This window comes from Salmo salar, chromosome ssa01 (genome assembly GCF_905237065.1).
Source record: "Salmo salar chromosome ssa01, Ssal_v3.1, whole genome shotgun sequence".
Lineage (NCBI taxonomy): Eukaryota > Metazoa > Chordata > Actinopteri > Salmoniformes > Salmonidae > Salmo > Salmo salar.
The window spans coordinates 85,720,771-85,748,616 of NC_059442.1; the positions used below are offsets into that span (position 1 = coordinate 85,720,771).

General features: G+C 42.5%; 1 protein-coding gene across 1 annotated transcript; it reads right to left on the bottom strand.

Annotated features, from left to right (window-relative positions):
- Positions 1–3,661: 3,661 nt before the first annotated feature.
- On the bottom strand, positions 3,662–27,791 carry LOC106611643 (annexin A4). The gene is given in 17 exon segments (XM_045723558.1): positions 3,662–5,014; positions 5,207–5,329; positions 11,925–11,983; positions 12,208–12,303; positions 12,733–12,826; positions 17,180–17,236; positions 18,422–18,501; positions 19,317–19,407; positions 22,741–22,854; positions 26,179–26,273; positions 26,546–26,633; positions 26,847–26,975; positions 27,243–27,274; positions 27,410–27,536; positions 27,538–27,599; positions 27,602–27,667; positions 27,670–27,791. Coding segments are annotated over 17 exon segments (1,488 nt in total). The 5' UTR covers positions 27,785–27,791; the 3' UTR covers positions 3,662–4,954.
- Positions 27,792–27,846: the final 55 nt, after the last annotated feature.

The window sequence follows — 27,846 nt, forward strand, 5'->3', positions numbered from 1 at the left end:
ACGTTTTCCTCTGATGTATTTTATACCTATTTCTAAACCACAACACTCTGTCGATTATTAGGCTATCAGTTTGTATAAAATATTACAATATTCTGTTTATACTGAACGAGATATATTCCTCTTTGTGTCCCAAAAGGCAGCATATTTCCTGTATAATGCATAATTTTGACCAGAGCCCCTAATGCACTATATACGGAAAAGTGTTCCATTTAAGACGTATTCCTATCTGGATTGTCCACTGGTTGACACATCTGCACTTATACTTTTGCTTCTGCTCTACATAGTCGAATCCTTCTCACATCATCTAAAAGAAGGATTCAGTGACTGGAGGCAGAAGTCACATCTGCCATGCAGATGAGAAGGTCTTGAGAAACAAACGAGATTGAGTGAGGAAGACGAGATGAGGAGGCAAATGCTGGGAGATGGGGTCAATGGCCTAACTCTAAGCTATAACACACAGCCTCTAACCCTGACATCTATGGCCTATTTCTAACCCAACACTACAGTTTTATCATTGGAATGTGATACAAAACGAGGCCACGGTGTGCTTTAGGACCATGCGGACATCTCCGAGCAGTCGGGTAGGCTGTTTGGAGTGATAATCCGACTGGATAAAATAATATGTATATATATGGTATGGTAAATCCAAAGTTGCGCCCCTGGTAACATCTATGGGCCCTGTTCAAAAGTAGTGCCCTATATAGGGCATAGGGTGCCATTTGGGATGCAAACAATGCCATTCATTGCAGTAACCCATACACAGACGACCACCGCTGAGCTGGCCCTACTGTGAGTGAGCTTAATTCTGTACACACTGTGCCTATAGACTGACCCCTTGGCGTTTTAAACAGCTTGAAAACAATACTACTGATTATTCTAAATCGGTCAGCTCAGCTACTTCAGCTTTTTACTTGGAAAATCCATATAGAGCTGATTGGAATTTTGTGAAAATATGTAAATTCCTCGAACCTAACTGTCACAGAACATACGGGGTGTGAGGGTTGCTATTGAATGCTATAGTAGTCTTCTACTGTCAATTAGAATTCATTTGAACTTGAAATGCACATTGTGCTATCATATAGTCTATGAATGAATGCACGTGCATGCACACATTCACACACATGTGCGTGCCCGCACTCATACACACACGCACACATACACACACATACACATACACAAACACACTTAAGGGGGCTGAAACATCCCATCAACTCATGGTATAGATACAATTGGATACAATAGGATTTTATTGTAATACATCAAAAGACTTCACTTGTTTAGTTCATCAGAGGTAGCATGATTGAAAGGGTAGGCTATACATGCCAAAATCCAGGATTAAATGGGTGAGTTTCACTGCATCGGGAAATCTGCTATCTCATTATGATGTGTTATTCTTCTAATCCTTAATTTTTCATGGAGGATTGAGAGTTAAACAGGGATTACTACATCCATGGCAACCAAATGTCACTTCGGCAGAACGTTCACTCATTCCATATCAACTGGCTGGATAAATTCCACTCCTATCAACTCCTGTGAGTGACCACATTGTGCTACTGTCTATCCCCATAACTGGATGTAAATAAAGTAGAATGCCATGTTTCAGATCGGATTGATTGAAAAAGAGTATTTCCAACCTGAAAAAGAGTGTGTCCTGTCAGGAGCAGGGGTTAGGAAGTACACTCAAATTCCAATTCTCTTCAACACCTTTCAGTAAAGATTTTAAACATTTGGAACTGGAATTTAGTTTACTTTCTGAATTGACTTGACTTGAATTGAAATGGAATTGATCCCAACCCTGGTCAGTAATCAAATCATTTCAGTCTGAATTGTCTCCCCGGACCCTTTCTACATGAATTGAACATGGAATGGTATGGATCAGGTGAGAGACAGACAACCTGCCCCAACCTCCCTTGAGTACAATATACAGTAGTAGAGACAGTCCCAGGGGGAAGAAGACCCAGTGAGTCAGTCAATCAGTACATGGTGGTCTGACCTTGACAGCAGCTCTGGTTGACAGTAGCCCTGGTCTGACTGCACCAGTTCAGTTCTGATGACGCATGGACATATTATTGATCAACATGACTCTATGGGAGCATTTAAACAGCAAGCCAAATGTAGATTCCCCCACTCCCAGCCAATATGGCACATTCAGCCATTCTCTCTGATAGACAGCTGGAAATGACTATATGTGCACGCCATAGACGGTATAGGTGTATGTGTTTAAGCTGTGTAAAGGGCATGATGATTAGAAAGGCTTAAATATTTTCCTGGTACTAAAATATGTGTTAATAATTCATCAAGTGTAACTCTGTAACAACAGTACAAGGAAGTGGTCGGACTTTCCCGCTTTGCTCCTAATTTACCTTTGACCTTTATATTTGATGAAGGAAGGATCACATGGATTTACAAAGTGAAGGGTCATTTAGTAGTAACACCAAGCTAACCCTCAAACACAAAGATTTGGTTCCTATTTTTCCTCAGTATTATTGACATTTGTGTCATTAGAAGATGCTCTTAGAGCCTTTTTACACATACAAAATGTGTAAAATAATATTTTTTTTGACGTCAGATTTATACAGAGCGACTTACAATAAGTCAACTACGGTGGGTGAAAGAACCACAATCATTGCAGGTAAATCCAGCTTCAAAATAGCCTCTTTGATATGTAATTTATAAGTCTGTGACGGTACGATACAAGAAGCCTAGTCAACATATGTTAAAATGATTACAGATGCATGAGAAAAGCTTCATTCACTTAACATAAGAGTAGGGGTGTTAACCCCCGGTGCCTTGGCTAAATCCCCAATCTTTCATACCAATCATACCATCATGGCCACCAAATCAACCACAGCTTCCAAATTGGCTCATTCATCCCCTCTGAAACTCTTCCCCAGGTCATTGCTGTAAAATAATGTGTTCTCAGTCAACTTACCTGGTAAAATTAGGGTAAATAAGGGAGGGAAGAGAGTGGGAAAGATAGGAAAAGAGAGGGGGGGAGTCTTTGAAATATTGCCTTTGAATACATTTCTCTCATCCTCCATTTCATCCACTATTTTTAGCAGCCCAGCTAAAGCTCTCTGCTGTGCTAAAACCACTATCTGGTGTGGCAGTGAACTCTAACGCAAACCAACCTTTTTCTCAAGTCCCAATTGGCACCCTATTCGATGGGCCTTGGTCAAAAGTAGTGCACTATAAAGGGAATAGGATGCCATATGAGACACTATTTAATTTCCCCTCTCAGATAAGAGAGGAAGGCCCATGCAGAGACGATACTTTCATATGAGCCTTTTCATTTCCACCTTTGACTGTAGGTAAGGTGAGGTAAATCTTGTCTCTGAAGAGGGATTGAATGTCAGCTTGACTTCGATGTGTCTGCGTAGGTTCAAGGTGCAAATGAAACAGGCCTTTGAAATGCAAATTATCAATGTTGTCTTAAACAGCTGTCTAATAGGGAAATGACTATTTAAGAAGTTATTAAATGTCTCTCACTAGAGAAATTAGTCATTGCCTGGTCCCAAGTCTGTTTGTGCTCTTTCCATCTTCAATGCTGTCCTTGTCCAGCCTATGAGTGTAAAGGATTTAGCTTAATAGCACTCAGGCTATGACAATCAATGATATGAATATGAAGGACAAAAATCAAATTATTGAAACAGAAAATGAGTCAGTCAAAATATTTTAATTGACACTAAGGATGCCGTTATAAGCCTGTGGATGAACTTTACAACAATCAAATGATTGTAAACGTTAGTTTGTACAAAGGCAGCACTTTTGGGCCATTGTGACAAGTAAAAAAAGTGGTATTAATATAATAGCTATATACTGTGCCAGAAGTTATCATTTTCCAGTTACCATGTCTCAGTGGATCCATTGCCAATTTCACTTGTGTATAAAACCTGCTCTCTACTGGCATAACATTTTACTACATGTATACCGGTTATAGATACCTATGTAATGAATAAATGTTTCACGTTTGGCAAACAGATGCACAATGACTTACATTCAAATTACGGTAAAAATGGCAATGAACGATTACATGAGAAACAAATATTGACTTGTGTGGAACTAAATAGCTTTCAAAATAGATGGTATAACATTGAAAGAGTTGCATGCCATGGCGGGTTTTGGGTCTGCAGCATAAAAGGCAACATTGTGTTTATATCTGGGAAACAAGCAATGGAAAATTGCCTACATTAATAAAAGGTGTCACTAACAGAGAAAAATTTGGGAAAAAATGTGTGGTGATATTTCATTATTATTGGCTTTCATTCTAAATGAAACAAGGTGCTAATTTGCATAGAATATAGTAGTAGTCAGCAATAAAACTGTATGATACAACATTTTGTATATCTTAAGTATCTAAATCTCCTAAAATATTTGCACGTGTTTACACAAAGGCTTTAACATCCAGAAATGTTAATATATATTTAGTTTTTGGCAGAAAGCTAATCATTTGTAAATTATAGTACTGTATTTTAGTATACAATGATACTATCCTGATAACATGAAATATGATTACACATATCATGATTTAAAAAACATTTGAAAATGCAGTGGTGTAAAGTACTTAAGTAAAAATACTTTTTCTATTAAGGGATCTTTACTTTTAATCAAGTGTGACAATTGGGTACTTTTTCCACCACTGTGAAAATGTATCAAGACTACACAATAACTGATTGCATATGCAGCAAAGAAAATAATTATCTTGCATATATCATTTAGTACATTATGGTGTGTGTGTGTTAGTAGTTAGTAATGAAATGTTGCATTGGAGTGTGAGACACAAGTAAGGCTAAAATAACGACATGCATCACAGGTTGATATAGGATCGTGTCTGGCACATTCTTATGGACTAGCACACTCATAGAAATAGAACGGCCATAGCACCTCCGAATTGAAATATTCTCATTCTAACTCTATGACTTCACTGTCCTGGTTGATGTAGACGAATTTCCCTCTAATCACTTCCACCACACAGCTTCAGCAGCATCTTCTTGTAGTCACCAGAGGTGTCACCCTATCAGATGGAGAGAAAAAAACAGTATTAAATGCATCATTTTCCATTAGATAAACCAAGAAATGAATATAATTTATTATTATTCATTAATTTCCATAATTTTGGCAGCAATCCATCTCCATAGCATAAAATCAATGGATTGATTCCAATAAAATAATTTTAGCATAGTGATTATTTGTGTAAGCTACATACAGAGATAGCAGTGTACAGTGATTTCCCGTAGGTCTGCTGATACACCTGTCTGATGTCCAGCATGTCCACCTCAGAGCGAGTCACCATGACCCGAATCAGAGTCCTGTCCTTGGTCCCAGCCCCCTGGGAACACATAGTACAGAGTCAATACTAAACATGAATTAAAGGATTTATATCACAGAGGGGTTAAGGCATCAGTATGCTTCAGTTCGGCTGGCGCCAAGCCAAACTCGGCTAGGCAAACCGAACGAGTGTGCTTGCATACTCCCTTAAAAATTTGAAAAAAGCGGCAATAGTACCGTTTGTCCATTTTGAGACACCGTAGCCAGTATACACTTCAAAATAGTCAGAATTAATCCAAGATGACTCAAGAAAACTGTCAATAATTTTGACGTTTTTGCAACTTTACATTTAACTAAAATATTCGTGCAGTATTTATCAGTGAAAAATTGTGCATGAAAACGAGTCGTCTCTCATTGAATGACAACAAAGACTTTATTGAAGAATCCCTACTTTTGACCAATCACTGACAAAGGGGCATAGACTTCAGCTACTGACTTTGGCTACCAACTTCGGCTTGCCTCGAGAAAATAAATGTGCCCGAATAGTTGAAAAAACCCTTACCGAAGTCCAAAACTTTACAAAATGTCATCATAATATAAGCATAATCTCTCTACTCAACACAGTAGGTGACATCCCATGAAGTAGCACTGAAACATAGCTTGTAGTCTCCATCACTCCATCACCCCTATTACTAGCCTGTTCAACCTCTCTTTCGTATCGTCTGAGATCCCTAAAGATTGGAAAGCTGCCGCGGTCATCCCCCTCTTCAAAGGGGGAGACACTCTAGACCCAAACTGCTACAGACCTATATCTATCCTACCCTGCCTTTCTAAAGTCTTCGAAAGCCAAGTTAACAAACAGATCACCGACCATTTTGAATCCGACTGTACCTTCTCCGCTATGCAATCTGGTTTCTGAGCTGGTCATGGGTGCACCTCAGCCACACAAGGTCCTAAACGATATCATAACCGCCATCGATAAAAGACAATGCTGTGCAGCCATCTTCATCGACCTGGCCAAGGCTTTCGACTCGTGTCAATCACCGCATTCTTTTCGGCAGACTCAACAGCCTTGGTTTCTCAAATGACTGCCTCGCCTGGTTCACCAACTACTACTCAGATAGAGTTCAGTGTGTCAAATCGGAGGGCCTGTTGTCCGGACCTCTGGCAGTCTCTATGGGGGTGCCACAGGGTTAAATTCTCGGGCCGACTCTTTTCTCTGCATACACCAATGATGTCGCTCTTGCTGCTGGTGATTCTCTGATCCACCTCTACGCAGACGACACCGTTCTGTATACTTCTGGCCCTTCTTTGGACACTGTGTTAACAAACCTCCAGACGAGCTTCAATGCCATACAACACTCCTTCCGTGGCCTCCAACTGCTCTTAAATGCAAGTAAAACTAAATGCATAGTCTTCAACCGATCGCTGTCCACACCCGCCCGCCCGTCTAGCATCACTACTCTGGACGGCTCAGACTTAGAATATTTGGACAACTACAAATACCTAGGTGTCTGGTTAGACTGTAAACTCTCCTTCCAGACTCACATTTAAGCATCTCCAAAATTAAATCTAGAATCGGCTTGCTATTTCGCAACAAAGCATCCTTCACTCATGCTGCCAAACATACCCTTGTAAAACTGACTATCCTACCGATCCTTGACTTCGGCAATGTCATTTACAAAATAGCCTCCAACATACTACTCAGCAAATTGGATGTTGTCTATCACAGTGCCATCCATTTTGTCACCAAAGCCCCATAACCTACCCACCACTGCGACCTGCATGCTCTTGTTGGCTGGCACTCGCTTCATATTCGTCGCCAAACCCACTGGCTCCAGGTCATCTATAAAGGTCTTTGCTAGGTAAAGCCCAGCCTTATCTCAGCTCACTGGTCACCATAGCAGCACGCGCTCCAACAGGTATATTTCACTGGTCATCCCCAAAGCGAACTCCTTATTTGGCCGCCTCTCTGCTGCAAGTGACTGGAACTAATTGCAAAAATCACTGAAAGCTGGAGTCTTATATCTCCCTCACTGACTTTAAGCATCAGCTGTCAGAGCAGCTAACCGATCATTGTACCTGTACATAGCACATCTGTAAATAGCCCACCCAACTACCTCATCCCCATATTGTTATAAAAATAATTATCCTTTGCATCCCAGTATCTCTACCTGCACATTCATCTTCTGCACATCTATCACTCCAGTGTTTTAAATTGTAATTATTTCTCCACTATGGCCTATTTATTTATTGCCTTACCTCCCTAATCTTACTACATTTGCACACACTGTATATAGATTTTTCTATTGTGTTATTGACTGTACGTTTGTTTATTCCATGTGTAACTCTGTGTTGTTGTTTGTGTAGCACTGCTTTGCTTTATCTTGGCCAGGTCGCAGTTGTAAATGAGAACTTGTTCTCAACTGGCCTACCTGGTTAAATAAAGGTGAAATAAAAAATACATGAAAATCACTATGGCGTCTAAATGTGTGTGTGTGTAAGTGCTGAGTGATTAGTGCTTTTTGAGTTTGATTCGGTTTCGGTTCGATTATTAAAAAATAATCACGGTCTTCTATTTCGGTTTCGATTATTTGGGTTGAATGCTGTAACACAGAATACATTTTTTTTAAAGGGTCCCATGATGGTAGTCACTGCTCATTACTGCCTATTGCTTCTTAAGCATCTTTGTTTTACTAAAATATTTCAGTTGTGTATATTATATTTGTTCTATTTGACTGCTGCCTATGCGGTCTGACAAAATCACTATTTTGTAGTTCTTCAAAGTAAATAAGGCATCATTTTATGACTGCTGAATACCAACTATTAAATCACTTAGATCATTTATTTTCAGGTAGAGATACACAACATGAGAAAAAGTACGTGGACACCTGCTCATCGAACATCTCATTCCAAAATCATGGCCATTAATATGGAGTTGGTCCCCCCCTTTGCTACTATAATAGCCTCCACTCTTCTGGGAAGGCTTTCCACTAGATGTTACAACATTGCTGCGGGGACTTGCTCACATTCAGCCACAAGAGCATTAGTGAGGTGGGACACTGATGTTGGGTGATTAGGCCTGGCTCGCAGTCGGTGTTCCAATTCATCCCAAAGGTGTTCGATGGGGTTGAGGTCAGGGCTCTGTGCAGGCCAGTCAAGCTCTTCCACACCAATCTCAACAAACCATTTCTGTAGGGACCTCGCTTTGTGCACTGGGGCATTGTCATGTTGAAACAGGAAAGTCCTTCCCCAAACTGTTGCCACAAAGTTGGAAGCACAGAATCGTCTAGAATGTCACTTGAATGCAGTAGCGTTAATATTTCCCTTCACTGGATTTAAGGGGCCTAACCCGAACCATGAAAAACAGCCACAGGCCATTATTCCACCTCCACCAAACTACACAGTTGGCACTATGCGTTGGGGCAGGTAGCGTTCTCCTGGCGTCTGCCAAACCCAGATTCATCCATTTGACTGCCAGATGGTGAAGCATGATTCATCACTCCAGAGAACGAGTTTCCACTGCTCCAGAGTCCAATGGCGGCGAGCTTTACACCAGCCGATGCTTGGCATTGCGCATGGTGATCTTAGGCTTGTGTGCGGCTACTCGGTCATGGAATCCCATTTCACGAAGCTCCCGACTAACAGTCATTGTGCTAACGTTTCTTCCAGCGGCAGGACAGACGATTTTTACACGCTATTGTTACGGAGTCTACATTGGTGTCTGTCTTTATTACTTTATCCAATATTTCATACTGAAACAGCTATGTGCTTCAGCACTTGGCGGTCCCGTTCTGTGAGCTTATGTGGCCTACCACTTCACTGCTCAGCCTTTGTTGCTCCTAGACATTTCCACTTCACAATAACAGCATTTACAGTTGACTGGGGCAGCTCTAGCAGGACAGACATTTTATGAACTGACTTGTTGGAAAAGTGGCATCCTATGACGGTGCCACACTGAAAGTCACTGAGCTCTTCAGTAAGTCCATTCTGCTGCCAATGTTTGTCTATGGAGATTGCATGGCTGCGTGCTCAATTTTATACACCTGACAGCAACGAGTGTGGCTGAAATAGCAGAATCCACTAATTTGAAGGAGTGTCCACATACCTTTGTATATATAGTGTACCTCGCGACGCAACAGCTGCTCTCTATATCCCCTCAAGATTGCACATTCTTCCGCCTCTGCCATAGCATGCGTAAAAGAAACAGACCGGACAAGTAGATGCGCAATGGATTATGGTCATTGTAGTTAATTACCACGTTTTATGCACTAAATTATGTAGAATTGAGCTGTTGGAAACTACAACTCCCTATTACATCGCACAGTTCAGGCTGGATCTGATTTATCTCTAGACAAAGAAGAAAAAAACGGAACGAAATGGAATTCAAATAATTGAACCCTGTCAATTAGTTGTTGAACATTTTTTGGTTAATCACTCAGCACTAGTGTGTGTGTGTGTGTGTGTGTGTGTGTGTGTGTGTGAAAATATGTCTAAATCAAATCAAATTTTATTGGTCACATACACATGGTTAGCAGGTGTTAATGCGAGTGTAGCGAAATGCTTGTGCTTCTAGTTCCGACCATGCAGTAATATCTAACAAGTAATCTAACCTAACAATTTCACAACAACTACCTTATACACACAAGTGTAAAGGAATGAATATGAATATAAAAATATAGGAATGAGTGATGGCCGTACGGCATAGGCAAGATGCAGTAGATGGTATAGAGTACAGTATATACATATGAGATGAGTAATGTAGGGTATGAAAACATATATAAAGTGGCATTGTTTAAAGTGGCTAGTGATACATTTAATTACATACATTTTTCCATTATTAAAGTGGCTAGAGTTGAGTCAGTATGTTGGCAGCAGCCACTCAATGTTAGTGATGGCTGTTTAACAGTCTGATGGCCTTGAGATAGAAGCCGTTTTTCAGTCTCTCGGTCCCAGCTTTGATGCACCTGTACTGACCTCGCCTTCTGGATGGTAGCGGGGTGAACAGGCAGTGGCTCAGGTGGTTGTTGTCCTTGATGATCTTTTTGGCCTTCCGGTGACATCGGAGGGCAGGTAGTTTGCACCCGGTGATGCGTTGTGCAGACCCCACTACCCTCTGGAGAGCCTTACGGTTATGGGTGGAGCAGCTGCCGTACCAGGCGGTGATACAGCCCGACAGGATGCTCTCGATTGTGCATCTGTAAAAGTTTGTGAGTGTTTTTGGTGACAAGCCGAATTTCTTCAGCCTCCTGAGGTTGAAGAGGCGCTGCTGCGCCTTCTTCACCACGCTGTCTGTGTGGGTGGACCATTTCAGTTTGTCCTTGATGTGTACGCCGAGGAACTTAAAACTCTCCACCCTCTCCACTACTGTCCCGTCAATGTAGATAGGGGGCTGCTCCCTCTGCTGTTTCCTGAAGTCCACGATCATCTCCTTTGTTTTGTTGACATTGAGTGTGAGGTTATTTTCCTGACACCACACTCCGAGGGCTCTCACCTCCTCCCTGTAGGCCATCTCGTCGTTGTTGGTAATCAAGCCTACCACTGTAGTGTCGTCTGCAAACTTGATGATTGAGTTGGAGGCGTGCATGGCCACGCAGTCGTGGGTGAACAGGGAGTACAGGAGAGGGCTGAGAACGCACCCTTGTGGGGACCCAGTGTTGAGGATCAGTGGGGTGGAGATGTTGTTACCTACCCTCACCACCTGGGGGCGACCCGTCAGGAAGTTCAGGACCCAGTTGCACAGGGCGGGGTCGAGACCCAGGGTCTCGAGCTTAATGACGAGTTTGGAGGGTACTATGGTGTTAAATGCTGAGCTGTAATCGATGAACAGCATTCTTACATAGGTATTCCTCTTGTCCAGATGGGTTAGGGCAGTGTGCAGTGTTATGGCGATTGCGTCGTCAGTGGACCTATTGAGGCGGTAAGCAAATTGGAGTGGGTCTAGGGTGTCAGGGTAGGGTGGAGGTGATATGGTACTTGACTAGTCTCTCAAAGCACTTCAAGATGACGGAAGAGAGTGCTACAGGGCGGTAGTCATTTAGCTCAGTTACCTTAGCTTTCTTGGGAACAGGAATAATGGGGGCCCTCTTGAAGCATGTGGGGACAGCAGACTGGGATAAGGATTGATTGAATATGTCTGTAAACACACCAGCCAGCTGGTCTGCGCATGCTCTGAGGACGCGGCCGGGGATGCCGTCTGGGCCTGCAGCCTTGCGAGGGTTAACACGTTTAAATGTTTTACTCACGTTGGCTGCAGTGAAGGAGAGCCCGCAGGTTTTGGTAGCGGGCTGTGTTAGTGGCACTGTATTGTCCTCAAAGTGAGCAAAGAAGTTGTTTAGTCTGTCTGGGAGCAAGACATCGTGGTCCACAACGGGGCTGTTTTTTCTTTTGTAGTCTCTTTTGTGATTGACAGTTTTTTTCTTTTGTGATTGACTGTAGACCCTGCCACATAACTCTCGTGTCTGAGCCTTTGAATTGCGACTCCACTTTGTCTCTATACTGACACTTAGCTTATTTGATTGCCTTGCGGAGGGAATAGCTAATAGCTAAGACACTATAGTGATAGTGACTACAAACAATGTCTCATGGCGGCTACCCGTAAACACGGTTTAACAACATTTCCATCAGCGGAGTGGGAAACAGTTTTCTTTCCTTACCGCCATGGCCTTGTGAAGCCTCTCTGCAAAGTATTCAGGAGTGTTCCTGATGCATTTCACTGCAACACAAGAAGACAAGGCTTTACTTCATAGAGTAGAGACATGACTAACCTTCATACTGGCTTAGTCCCAAGTAGCAACCCATTCCTCCTTTAGAGCCCTATGTAGACACTGTGCATATCAAACCAAACCAAAGTGATCCTGAATCATATGATTTTCAACACTCATCAGTCAACAGGAATTTCAGATCCAAAAAGTGCTAGATAGTTATTTCTGAACTTACCAACAGCCACCATGCCATCCTCCACATCCCCAGACATCTCCCTGCAGATGCTCTTCACGATGTCTCTGCCACACATCTGTTGGTACTCATGGAACACTAGCAGAAACAAGAACCATGGGCAGGGTTGTTATAAACATGTCATAAGGTTGTTATAGCCATAGGCAGGGTTGTTATAACATAGGCAGGGTTGTTATAAACATGTAATAAGGTTGTCATAATATACTAATGAGCCATGGCTGTTATAACCATGGGCAGGGTTGTAATAACATGTAATACGGTTGTTATAGCCATAGGCAGGGTTGTTAAGCATGTAATAAGGTTGTCATACTAATGAGCCCTTTGCAAAGTTGCTATAACCATGCGCCGGGTTGCTGGAACCATGCGCCGGGTCGCTATAACCATGTAATAAAAAACAGTATATGAGGAAACAACCTCACTCAATATGTGAGAGGTTACAACCCTGTCGGCCAGAACAGTGAACTGACTTGGTAATATAAACACAGATACTGCAGGATGGTTAGCTACCTGCTCTCAGGTGGGGTTTGCTCCTGGCACACAGTATGGCGTTGAACTGGGACTCATCTGTCCCCACTTTGTTCTCCCCGGCAGCATACAGTTTCTAAACACACAACATAACATGATCAGTTTCTAAACACACAACATGATCAGTTTCTAAAGCACAACATGATCAGTTTCTAAAGCACAACATGATCAGTTTCTAAACGCACAACATGATCAGTATCTAACGCACAACATGATCAGTTTCTAACGCACAACATGATCAGTTTCTAAAGCACAACATGATCAGTTTCTAACGCACAACATGATCAGTTTCTAACGCACAACATGATCAGTTTCTAAACACACAACATAACATGATCAGTTTCTAAACACACAACATAACATGATCAGTTTCTAAACGCACAACATAACGATCAGTTTCTAACGCACAACATAACACGATCAGTTTCTAACGCACAACATAACACGATCAGTTTCTAACGCACAACATAACACGATCAGTTTCTAACGCACAACATAACACGATCAGTTTCTAACGCACAACATGATCAGTTTCTAACGCACAACATGATCAGTTTCTAACGCACAACATGATCAGTTTCTAACGCACAACATGATCAGTTTCTAAACACATAACATGATCAGTTTCTAAACGCACAACATGATCAGTTTCTAAACGCACAACATGATCAGTTTCTAAACACACAACATGATCAGTTTCTAAACACACAACATGATCAGTATCTAACACACAACATGATCAGTTTCTAAACACACAACATGATCAGTTTCTAACGCACAACATGATCAGTTTCTAAAGCACAACATGATCAGTTTCTAATGCACAACATGATCAGTTTCTAACGCACAACATGATCAGTTTCTAACGCACAACATGATCAGTTTTTAACACAACATAATCAGTTTCTAACGCACAACCTAACATGATCAGTTTCTAACGCACAACATGATCAGTTTCTAACGCACAACATGATCAGTTTCTAAAGCACAACATGATCAGTTTCTAAACGCACAACATGATCAGTTTCTAAACGCACAACATGATCAGTTTCTAACGCACAACATGATCAGTTTCTAACGCACAACATGATCAGTATCTAACGCACAACATGATCAGTTTCTAACGCACAACATGATCAGTTTCTAACGCACAACATGATCAGTTTCTAACGCACAACATGATCAGTTTCTAAACGCACAACATGATCAGTTTCTAACGCACAACATGATCAGTTTCTAAACACACAACATGATCAGTTTCTAACGCACAACATGATCAGTTTCTAACACACAACATGATCAGTTTCTAAACACAACATGATCAGTTTCTAACACACAACATGATCAGTATCTAACACACAACATAACACGATCAGTTTCTAACGCACAACATAACACGATCAGTTTCTAACGCACAACACGATCAGTTTCTAACGCACAACATAACACGATCAGTTTCTAACGCACAACATGATCAGTTTCTAACGCACAACACAACATGATCAGTTTCTAACACACAACATGATCAGTTTCTAACGCAAAACACAACATGATCAGTTTCTAACACACAACATGATCAGTTTCTAACGCACAACATGATCAGTTTTTAACACAACATAATCAGTTTCTAACGCACAACATAACATGATCAGTTTCTAACAAACAACATAACATGATCAGTTTCTAAACACACAACATAACATGATCAGTTTCTAACACACAACATGATCAGTTTCTAACGCACAACATGATCAGTTTCTAATGCACAACATAACACGATCAGTTTCTAACGCACAACATAACACGATCAGTTTCTAACACACAACATGATCAGTTTCTAACACACAACATGATCAGTATCTAACACACAACATGATCAGTATCTAACACACAACATGATCAGTATCTAACGCACAACATGATCAGTTTCTAACACACAACATGATCAGTTTCTAACGCACAACATGATCAGTTTCTAACGCACAACATGATCAGTTTCTAAACGCACAACATGATCAGTTTCTAACGCACAACATGATCAGTTTCTAACGCACAACATGATCAGTTTCTAACGCACAACATGATCAGTATCTAACACACAACATGATCAGTATCTAACACACAACATGATCAGTATCTAACGCACAACATGATCAGTATCTAACACACAACATGATCAGTTTCTAACACACAACATGATCAGTATCTAACACACAACATGATCAGTATCTAACACACAACATGATCAGTATCTAACACACAACATGATCAGTTTCTAACACACAACATGATCAGTATCTAACACACAACATGATCAGTATCTAACACACAACATGATCAGTATCTAACACACAACATGATCAGTTTCTAACACACAACATGATCAGTTTCTAACACACAACATGATCAGTTTCTAACACACAACATGATCAGTTTCTAACACACAACATGATCAGTATCTAACACACAACATGATCAGTATCTAACGCACAACATGATCAGTATCTAACGCACAACATGATCAGTTTCTAATGCACAACATGATCAGTTTCTAAACGCACAACATGATCAGTTTCTAATGCACAACATGATCAGTTTCTAACGCACAACATGATCAGTTTCTAACGCACAACATGATCAGTTTCTAATGCACAACATGATCAGTTTCTAATGCACAACATAACACGATCAGTTTCTAACACACAACATGATCAGTTTCTAATGCACAACATAACACGATCAGTTTCTAACGCACAACATAACATGATCAGTTTCTAACGCACAACATGATCAGTTTCTAATGCACAACATAACATTATCAGTTTCTAACACACAACTGCTCTTAAACGCTAGTAAAACTAAATGCATGCTTTTCAACCGATCGCTGCCCACACCCGCCCTCCAGACCGGCATCACTACTCTGGACGGTTCTGATTTAGAATATGTGGCCAACTACAAATAACTAGGTGTCTGGCTAGACTGTAAACTCTCCTTCCAGACTCATATTAAACATCTCCAATCCAAAATTAAATCTAGAATCGGCTTCCTATTTCGCAACAAAGCCTCCTTCACTCACTCACGCCGCCAAACATACCCTCGTAAAACTGACTATCCTACCGATCCTCGACTTCGGCGATGTCATTTACAAAATAGCCTCCAACACTCTACTCAGCAAACTGGATGCAGTCTATCACAGTGTCATCGGTTTTGTCACCAAAGCCCCATATACCACCCACCATTGCGACCTGTATGTTCTCGTCGGCTGGCCCTCGCTGCATATTCGTCGCCAGAACCACTGGCTCCAGGTCATCTATAAGCCTTTGCTAGGAAAAGCTCCGCCTTATCTCAGCTCACTGGTCATGATAACAACACCCACCCGTAGCACGCGCTCCAGCAGGTATATCTCACTGGTCACCCCCAAAGCCAACACCTCTTTGGCCGCCTTTCCTTCCAGTTCTCTGCTGCCAGTGACTGGAACGAATTGCAAGAATCGCTGAAGCTGGAGACTTATATTTCCCTCACTAACTTTAAACATCAGCTATCTGAGCAGCTAACCGTTCGCTGCAGCTGTACACAGCCCATCTGTAAATAGCCCATCCAATCTACCTACCTCATCCCCATATTGTTTTTATTTACTTTTTTGCACTCCAGTATTTCTACTTGCACATCATCATCTGCACATCTATCACTCCAGTGTTAATTTGCTCAATTGTAATTACTTGCTACTATGGCCTATTTATTGCCTTACCTCCTCATGCCATTTTCACACACTGTGTATATAGACTTTTTTTTATTTTTTAAATGGTGTTATTGACTGAACGTTTGTTTATTCCATGTGTAACTCTGTGTTGTTGTTTGTGTCGCACTGCTTTGCTTTATCTTGGCCACGTTGCAGTTGCAAATGAGAACTTGTTCTCAACTGGCCTACCTGGTTAAATAAAGGTGAAATAAAAAATAAAACAATAAACAACATGATGAGTTTCTAACACACAACATGATCAGTATCTAACACACAACATGATCAGTATCTAACACACAACATGATCAGTATCTAACACACAACATGATCAGTATCTAACACACAACATGATCAGTATCTAACACACAACATGATCAGTATCTAACACACAACATGATCAGTATCTAACACACAACATGATCAGTATCTAACACAAAATAACACTATCAGTAGAAGCATGAAATGCTTGTTTAACTCTTTGGAATCATACGGCTGCCAATATTTTTTTTATTCAATTTTTTAACATGAATATTGGCAGACACATGCTTCCTTAAGTAAAGTTTCAGATCAGAAATGAAACAAATAATGTCCAATTTCGTATAAGCCTACTGGGTATATAAGCACTATTGTGACATCACAAAGATCTTTAAAACAATTGAATTTCTATTATATTAACAGAACAGTGTTCACCTGAGCATCCTGTTTGGCCATGTTGGTGTCCACTTGTTCCCTCTCGTCTCGATTTCCCTTCAAACAGGAAGCAAAAAGATGGTTTTACTACAAAAGAAGTGGATGCGTCCCAAATGGCATCTTATTCCCTATATAGTGCACTGCTTTTGACCAGTGCCTGGGAGGCAGACGATATTATTCCACGGGGGGGAATCTGGAAACCCTTACAAACTATGAATAGTGGAATACTGGTAGCTAGGAAGGAATTTGAGGCATGGAAACTCAACTTCTCCTCCCCAATTTCAGTAATTGCTTCCATAAATCTTCCAGGGCATCTTTATGGGTTTGTATCCTAAATTACACCCTATTCCATTTATAGTGCCCTATTTTTGACCAGGCCCATACGGTTCTGGTCAAAAGTAGTGCACTATATAGGGAATAGGCTGCAGTTTTGGGATGCAGCCATAGACCCATTGCTTGTTGAAAAATCCAGACCCAGCCGCATCAAAAGTTTTGGGCACATATTCGCAGTAGAAAGGGGTATGTTTACATTGAAGTGGATACGATCACATTCAACTTCAAATACAGCTCCTGCGAGTTAACAAACACGTAATCAGATGGTCATCGTCTACAACATTGCAGATGTCATTGGAGGACTGATTACGTAGCATGCCAGCGAGGCAAGGTAAAATATCCCAAATAGAGCTAGGTAAAGCCAGAAGAATAATTACTTGTTGAACATAGCTATAGCCATCAGTCTTGTGTGTTTTCATGGTCATCACTCACACACTACTAAGTTTGTCAATGTCCCAACATCAGTGTATAGCTATCTGCTACAGGACGTTTTGCTGCGAGCATACATGTGCACCACTCCAATATGACGTTTGCTTGTAAACAAAAAATGGCTCTATAATAGGCTGTACTTCCTGACTCCTGACTCAGGAAGGGGCTATAGTAGATGTTTATCTTGAGAGGGCAATAGCAGTTTCATACAAATCTGGTTTCCCGAGTCGTTTTCGCTTGTTCACTTCATTAAAATAATATGACATTTCAGAAATTGTTAACACAAATGAAAGATATGTCTAATTTGTAGCCATTAGATAGCCAGTTTGAAGTGCAAGAGCACCGACTTTGTTGAGTATTAGGTTGTCATCATGAATCAGCTTTAGCCTTCACTTTCAAAGATGTTACACAATGATAACGATTAACAACACATCAATAACATAACAAAAACCCATCGATAACATATCAATAAAAAGTTACCTGACAGAGTGAGACGAGGAGCCTACGGAAGTGTCCTGAGGTGTCGTTACTGATGGAATCCTCCAGGGTCTTACCATACTCTGAAACAAACAGAATTTCAATACATATTCTTAAACGAACGGCATTTCAGTCAGTTACTCTGAAACACACAGGGCAGGTGTCTAGGCTCCTTACTTTTTTCAATCTTTACTAATGACATGCCACTGGCTCTGAGTAAAGCCTGTGTGTCTATGTATGCTGATGACTCAACACTATTCATGTCAGCTACCACAGCAAGTGAAATCACTGCAACACCTAACAAAGAGCTGCAGTTAGTTTCAGAGTGGGTGACAAGGAATAAGTTAGTCCTAAATATTTATAAAACTAAAAGCATTGTATTTGGGACAAATCATTCACTAAACCTCAACTAAATCATGTTGAAATTGAGCAAGTTGAGGTGACTAAACTGCTTGGAGTAACCCTGGATTGTAAACTGTCATCAAAACATATTGGTACAACAGTAGCTAAGATGGGGAGAAGTCTGTCCATAATAAAGTGCTACTCTGCCTTCTTAACAACACTATCAACAAGGCAGGTCCTACAGGTTCTAGATTTGTCGCACCTTGACTACTATTCAGTCGTGTGGTCAGTTGCCACAAACACACACACGATAGCATACGCATTATACACAGAGGTACACATGGATTTTGTACTGTAGATATGTGGTAGTGGTGGAGTAGGTGTGTTGTGAAATCTGTGAATGTATTGTAATGTTTTTTAAAAATTGTATAAACTGCCTTAACTCTGCTGGACCCCAGGAAGAGTAGCTGCTACCTTGGCATTTTAGCTACTGTTGCCTTGGCAGCAGCTACTGGGGATCCATAATAAATACAAATAATAAATACACAGCTCTTACCATGTTTGTAAATTTGATTGATTTCTCTGATTTCTGCATTGGAGCGAGATGACAGGATCTCAATCAGACATGCTTCATCAGTACCTGCACCCTGAGAACAAAACCAGCCAGGGTTAAGTATACAGTAAATTGGAATCCTCATCTCTCCCAAGTGGACATTCTCTCTTTCTCCCCTGACCCATCTGTCTATCTCCTCATTTGAATTCCATGCTGTCACAGTTACCAGCCCTTTCAAGCTTAACATCCTTATCATTTATCGCCCTCCAGGTTCCCTTGGAGAGTTCATCAATGAGCTTGACGCCTTGATAAGTTCCTTTCCTGAGGATGGCTCACCTCTCACAGTTCTGGGTGACTTTAACCTCCCCACGTCTACCTTCGACTCATTCCTCTCTGCCTCCTTCTTTCCACTCCTCTTTCGACCTCACCCTCTCACCTTCCCCCCTACTCACAAGGCAGGCAATACGCTTGACCTCATCTTTACTAGATGCTGTTCTTCCACTAATCTCATTGCAACTCCCCTCCAAGTCTCCGACCACTACCTTGTATCCTTTTCCCTCTCGCTCTCATCCAACACTTCTCACTCTGCCCCTACTCGGATGGTATTGCGCCGTCCCAACCTTCGCTCTCTCTCTCCCGCTACTCTCTCCTCTTCCATCCTATCATCTCTTCCCTCTGCTCAAACCTTCTCCAACCTATCTCCTGATTCTGCCTCCTCAACCCTCCTCTCCTCCCTCTCTGCATCCTTTGATTTCCTCTGTCCCCTATCCTCCAGGCCGGCTCGGTCCTCCCCTCCTGCTCCGTGGCTCGACGACTCACTGCGAGCTCACAGAACAGGGCTCGGGGCAGCCGAGCGGAAATGGAGGAAAACTCGCCTCCCTGCGGACCTGGCATCCTTTCACTCCCTCCTCTCTACATTTTCCTCTTCTGTCTCTGCTGCTAAAGCCACTTTCTACCACTCTAAACTCCAAGCATCTGCCTCTAACCCTAGGAAGCTCTTTGCTACCTTCTCCTCCCTCCTGAATCCTCCTCCCCCTCCCCACCCCTCCTCCCTCTCTGCGGATGACTTCGTCAACCATTTTGAAAAGAAGGTTGACGACATCCGATCGTCGTTTGCTAAGTCAAACGACACTGCTGGTCCTGCTCACACTGCCCTACCCTGTGCTTTGACCTCTTTCTCCCCTCTCTCTCCAGATGAAATCTTGCGTCTTGTGACGGCCGGCCGCCCAACAACCTGCCCACTTGACCCTATCCCCTCCTCTCTTCTCCAGACCATTTCCGGAGACCTTTTCCCCTACCTCACCTCGCTCATCAACTCATCCTTGACCGCTGGCTACGTCCCTTCCATCTTCAAGAGAGCGAGAGTTGCACCCCTTCTGAAAAAACCTACACTCAATCCCTCCGATGTCAACAACTACAGACCAGTATCCCTTCTTGCCTTTCTCTCCAAAACTCTTGAACGTGCCGTCCTTGGCCAGCTCTCTTGCTATCTCTCTCAGAATTACCTTCTTGATCCTAATCAGTCAGGTTTCAAGACTGGGCATTCAACTGAGACTGCTCTTCTCTGTGTCACGGAGGCTCTCCGCACTGCTAAAGCTAACTCTCTCTCCTCTGCTCTCATCCTTCTAGACCTATCTGCTGCCTTTGATACCGTGAACCATCAGATCCTCCTCTCCACCCTCTCCGAGCTGGGCATCTCCGGCGCCGCCCACGCTTGGATTGCGTCCTACCTGACAGGTCGCTCCTACCAGGTGGCGTGGCGAGAATCTGTCTCCGCACCACGTGCTCTCACCACTGGTGTCCCCCAGGGCTCTGTTCTTGGCCCACTCCTATTCTCGATATACACCAAGTCACTTGGCTCTGTCATATCCTCACATGGTCTCTCATATCATTGCTATGCAGATGACACACAATTAATCTTCTCCTTTCCCCCTTCTGACAACCAGGTGGCGAATCGCATCTCTGCATGTCTGGCAGACATATCAGTGTGGATGACGGATCACCACCTCAAGCTGAACCTCGGCAAGACGGAGCTGCTCTTCCTCCCGGGGAAGGACTGCCCGTTCCATGATCTCGCCATCACGGTTGACAACTCCCTTGTGTCCTCCTCCCAGAGTGCTAAGAGCCTTGGCGTGACCCTGGACAACACCCTGTCGTTCTCCACCAACATCAAGGCGGTGACCCGATCCTGTAGGTTCATGCTCTACAACATTCGCAGAGTACGACCCTGCCTCACACAGGAAGCGGCGCAGGTCCTAATCCAGGCACTTGTCATCTCCCGTCTGGATTATTGCAACTCGCTGTTGGCTGGGCTCCCTGCCTGTGCCATTAAACCCCTACAACTCATCCAGAACGCCGCAGCCCGTCTGGTGTTCAACCTTCCCAAGTTCTCTCACGTCACCCCGCTCCTCCGCTCTCTCCACTGGCTTCCAGTCGAAGCTCGCATCCGCTACAAGACCATGGTGCTTGCCTACGGAGCTGTGAGGGGAACGGCACCTCCGTACCTTCAGGCTCTGATCAGGCCCTACACCCAAACAAGGGCACTCCGTTCATCCACCTCTGGCCTGCTCGCCTCCCTACCTCTGAGGAAGCACAGTTCCCGCTCAGCCCAGTCAAAACTGTTCGCTGCTCTGGCACCCCAATGGTGGAACAAGCTCCCTCACGACGCCAGGACAGCGGAGTCAATCACCACCTTCCGGAGACACCTGAAACCCCACCTCTTCAAGGAATACCTGGGATAGGATAAAGTAATCCTTCTAACCCCCCCCTTAAAAGATTTAGATGCACTATTGTAAAGTGGTTGTTCCACTGGATATTATAAGGTGAATGCACCAATTTGTAAGTCGCTCTGGATAAGAGCATCTGCTAAATGACTTAAAATGTAAAATGTAAATATATAAATGCTATGTGTATGAGTTCCAGAAAAGATCTAGAAGACAATAATAATTACTGGCCAGGTGCAATAAAGTAATACTTATTCTGTACAGCTACAGTAAATCACCACATAGTTCACCATATAGTTTGTGGTTCAAGACAAGAATACATCATGGCCCAAGTAATACTTGTTCTCTACAAGCTACAGTAAGTAGCTAAATCACTTTTGTTCACCAGATAGTAAGATGGGTGATTCCTCAGGCCTCAACATACCTGACTTTTACTGTCTTTAATTGAGTTTTTCTTTCTGTTTCATACTGAAATGACTCACAAAAGAGGCCTAATATAAAGAGTGGAATAACCTGGGTGGTGTTCAGTAGGCACGAAACAGAAGAAAACGGTCCATAACGGACTGAAATGGGGAGGTAATATCAGAACTTGTCCAATAAGAAGCTTGTTTCTGTTGTTTTGTTTCAAAATGTTATCCGACGTTTTGCTCTAATGAACATGACCCTGGTATAGTCTAAGAGTAAACAAAAGAACCCGTTCAAACCGATATGGCTTCTTTGAGTTCAGATGCATCGAACTTGGCTGGTGTCTGCAACATGGCAATAGCCAGCTTCTCAAAACTCCCAGTCAGCTCAGACTTTAGATCGTGGAATAAATCCTGTGAAAAAGAAGATTGTGTAAGAGGTCACTCAACATACAGTAAATCTGTGCCCCAAATGTGCTGCTGCTCCACCCAATTCCCTTTATAGCACACTACTTTCGACCAGGGCTCATAGGGGAATAAATAGGGAATAGGGTGTCATTTGAGATTGTGGTGTAAATTAACCTGTTGGGGCTAGGGGGCAGTATTTTCACGGCCGGATAAAAAACGTACCCGATTTAAACTGGTTACTACTCTTGCCCAGAAGCGAGAATATGCATATAATTAGTAGATTTGGATAGAAAACACTCTAAAGTTTCTAAGACTGTTTGAATGGTGTCTGTGAGTATAACAGAACTCATATGGCAGGCCAAAGTCTGAGAAGATTCCATACAGGAAGTGCCCTGTCTGACAATTTGTTGTCCTTCTGTTGCATCTCTATCGAAAATATAGCATCTGTGCTGTAACGTGACACTTTCTAAGGCTTCCATTGGCTCTCTAAAGCCGCCAGAAAGTGGAATGGGGTGTCTGCTGTCTCTGGGCAAAGTACAGCAGCATAGTTTAAGTGGTCAGCCTGGGGACAGTGAGACAGATGCGAGTTCACAAGACTGGAATATTATCGCTATTTTACGAGAAAAAAATGCATAAAAATTGATTTTAAACAGCGTTTGACATGCTTCGAATATTTTGAAATTGTTTGTCACGAAATGCACTCGCGCGTTACCCTTCGGATAGTGACCTGAACCCACAACAAAACGGAGGTATTTGGATATAACTATGGATTATTTGGAACCAAAACAACATTTGTTGTTGAAGTAGAAGTCCTGGGAGTGCATTCTGATGAAGAACAGCAAAGGTAATCCGATTTTTCTAATAGTAATTCTGAGTTTAGTGAGCCCCAAACTTGGTGGGTGTCAAATTAGCTAGCCTGTGATGGTCGAGCTATGTACTCAGAATATTGCAAAATGTGCTTTCGCCGAAAAGCTATTTTAAAATCTGACATAGCGTTTGCATAAAGGAGTTCTGTATCTATAATTCTTAAAATAATTGTTATGTATTTTGTCAACGTTTATCATGAGTAATTTAGTAAATTCACCGGAAGTTTTTGGTGGGTATGCTAGTTCTGAACATCACATGCTAATGTAAAAAGCTGTTTTTTGATATAAATATGAACTTGATTGAACAAAACATCCATGTATTGTATAACATAATGTCCTAGGAGTGTCATCTGATGAAGATCATCAAAGGTTAGTGCTGCATTTAGCTGTGGTTTTGGTTTTTGTGACATATATGTTTGCTTTGAAAATGGCTGTGTGATTATTTTTGGCAGGGTACTCTCCTGACATAATCTAATGTTTTGCTTTCGCTGTAAAGCCTTTTTGAAATCGGACAATGTGGTTAGATTAACGAGAGTCTTGTCTTTAAAATGGTGTAAAATAGTCATATTGTCACGTCCTGACCAGTATAAGGGTTAATTGTTATTGTAGTTTGGTCAGGACGTGGCAGAGGGTATTTCTTTTATGTGGTTCGGGGTGGTGGTTGTTGTAGAAGGGCATTTGATTTATGTATTCCAGGGTTTTTGGGCACTGTGTCATATTCATGTATTTCTATGTTTAGTCTAGTGTATCTGTTTCTATGTTTAGTTAACTGGGGTTGGGACTCTCAATTGAAGGCAGGTGTTGTCTCTTTGCCTTTGATTGAGAGTCCTATATATTAGGGTGTGTTTGGGTTTGTATTTTGTGGGAGATTGTTTCTTGTTTTGCCTGTTTCTTGTTTAGCGTGAGTAAGCCTTACAAGACTGTTGTGTTGATCGTGAGTTCGTTGTTTATTATTTTGGTGTTCGTAATTTTGAGTTAAATAAAACGTCAAGATGAGCATCCACCATCCTGCTGCATTTTGGTCCTCCTTTCCCAACGACAACCGTGACACATATATTTTTTGGGTATTTGTATTTCGTGCCACGCGATTCCACTGGCTGTTGACTAGGGTGGGACGCAACGTCCCACCTAGCCCATAGAAGTTAAATATTAATTACATACTATACTGTTGAATTAGACACAGTGTCTCCCGACCCCTCCTGTCTCAGCCTCCAGTATTTATGCTGCAAAAGTTTGTGTCGGGGGCTAGGGTCAGTCTGTTATATCTGGAGTATTTCTCCTGTCTTATCTGGTGTCCTGTGTGAATTGAGGTATGCTCTCTCTAATTCTCTCTTTCTTTCTCTCTCTCGGAGGACCTGAGCCCTAGGACCATGCCTCAGGACTACCTGGCCTGATGACACCTTGCTGTCCCCAGTCCACCTGGTTGTGCTGCTGCTCCAGTTTCAACTGTTCTGCCTGCGGCTATGGAACCCTGACCTGTTCACCGAACGTGCTACCTGTCCCAGACCTGCTGTTTTCAACTCTCTAGAGACAGCAGGAGTGGTAGAGATACTCTGAATGATCGGCTATGAAAAGCCAACTGACGTTTACTCCTGAGGTGCTGACCCGTTGCACCGTCTACAACCACTGTGATTATTATTATTTGACCCTGCTGGTCATCTATGAACATTTGAACATCTTGGCCATGTTCTGTTATAATCTCTACCCGTCACAGCCAGACGAGGACTGGCCACCCCTCATAACCTTGTTCCTCTCTAGGTTTCTTCCTAGGTTTTGGCCTTTCTAGGGAGTTTTCCTAGCCACCGTGCTTCTGTACCTGCATTGCTTGCTGTTTTGGGTTTTAGGCTGGGTTTCTGTACAGCACTTTGTGACATCAGCTGATGTAAGAAGGGCTTTATAAATAAATTTGATTGACATACTAGGCTGTTTTACTTAAGAGAATTGTTATATGTTAGTATTTTTACTGATACAGGCTTGTCGTGTGACTTAGTCATAAATCTTGGCATACAGATAAGAGCCGTTAGGGTGCGACCTCAGTATGTACAATCCTGTTTTCACAATCTACAGGAACTTAGATGTGTGAAAACAAGCAGGAAGGAACAGACAGTTGATGTTGCCACCATTATCTGAACAGACAAGCTAAATCTGCTTTTACACACCATGTTCCGTCCCTGTTTCCATCTGATAAACTGCCACGTAGACAAAATAGGTGGTCGTTTTTCTATAAGAGAGAGAACTCTGTTCATTGGGCTTTCCTAACGATGCACTGAGTGGTTGTTATTGATTGCTTCATTTTTGCAAATGTTATAATAAAGTTGTTTTGAAGAATAGTCTCTCTCTCCTTTTGGTTAGAATTACCACTACAGGACGCAGACATAGATGAACACTACATGGAAGTTAAACTAACAGCAACAATAGCAGACAATAGAAGAAACCACAGTCATTACTCTAGTGTAAACCTCACCTTCCCATAAGTGGTTTTGTAGGCTGCAACCATTGGAACCCTCTGCTTGCTGGTGCGGCTTCCAAGAAGCTCAATTATAGCGGACTCATCCGTGCCTGTTGAAAATAATCTATTATTAGCAGTTTAACTGGTAGTAGATGGAATGTGTATCACTAAATAGTGTGCTCTTAATTGTATAATATTCTACATATGCATCTAGCCATTGAATATTTATAGAATATAATAAAATAACTATTTTCCCCAGAAGGAACTTCAGTTATGTAATGTGCATCTCTAAATAATGTGTTATTAGAATTTTATTGAATCTCATCAAATCCTTCATACATCTATCCATGATAGTGAATGTCTATAATGATGAACTACTGACCAAAGCCCTTCATGGCCTTGCGGAGGACTTCCACATCCCTCAGAGGGTCAGCACCTGGGTGGTCCTTTATCGCACCCCTGTAACCTCTCTAATGACAAATACAAACAAGTACTGAAAATTAAGCAAGGAAATGCTGAAACAAGGAAATGCTGAAACAAGGAAATGCTGAAACAAGGAAATACTGAAACAAGGAAATACTTTGTAAAGCATATTAGCAAAAAGCTATGTAAATACATTTAAATACAGGTTAATGGTTTCAATCCACATGACACAAACTGAAAAAGAAACAAGAGATTCTCACATTGATGGCAGGTGAATGGGGAATAGCCGGAGCACCACCTCCGTATCCTGGCATGGAGGGGTTGGGTGCCGGGGCTCCTCCAGGGTAGCCAGGCATGGGCTGCTGTCCTGGGGCAGGACCTCCGCCTGGCTGAAATGGAGAAAACTAGGTGATTAGCTGGTATCACATTACTGGCTTTGGCTATGTCCCAAATGGCACACTATTCCCTAAATAGTGCACTACTTTAGACAAGGGCCCATAGGAATGGGGAGCCATTTGGGACATAATGACATGGTAACAGACTCTATACATGTTACAGGGTGTGTAGATCAGGTCGTAAATAAAAGCCTGTCAATATGTTGGTAGTAACTTGGTTCTTAGTTAGCTACTTGATACAAGATAATAAGTCATATTTACCATTCCACCAACAGGGGCTCCACCCCACCCACCTAGAGAATGAAGAGACAACAAGTAAGTGATGTTGCATGATTTTAATGAACAGGATAACTCCAAACCAGAGCAAGCACACTTTTGCACTACCATGAAAACAAAATACTAATGTAGTCCCAAAATAATAGCCTTACCTTGTGCTGGAGGAATGGAAGGATAACCTCCGGCCTGCTGGGGAGGGTAGCCCCCTGCCTGAGGGGGGTAGCCCCCTGCCTGAGGGGGGTAGCCCCCTGCCTGGGGTGGGTAGCCCCCGGCCTGGGGGTGGGTAGCCGCCGGCCTGGGGTGGGTAGCCGCCGGCCTGGGGTGGGTAGCCGCCGGCCTGGGGGGGTAGCCGCCGGCCTGGGGGGGGTAGCCGCCGGCCTGGGGGGGATATGCACCCGGTTGTGGGGGTAGCCACCTGCCTGGGGAGGGTAGCCACCTGCCTGGGGAGGGTAGCCACCTGCCTGGGGAGGGTAGCCACCTGCCTGGGGAGGGTAGCCACCGGAGGGAGGGTAACCTGGATAACTCATCTTTAGGACCTGAAAGGCGCAAGTATTTAAAAAAAAAAATATTTATACAGTTGAAGTCAGAA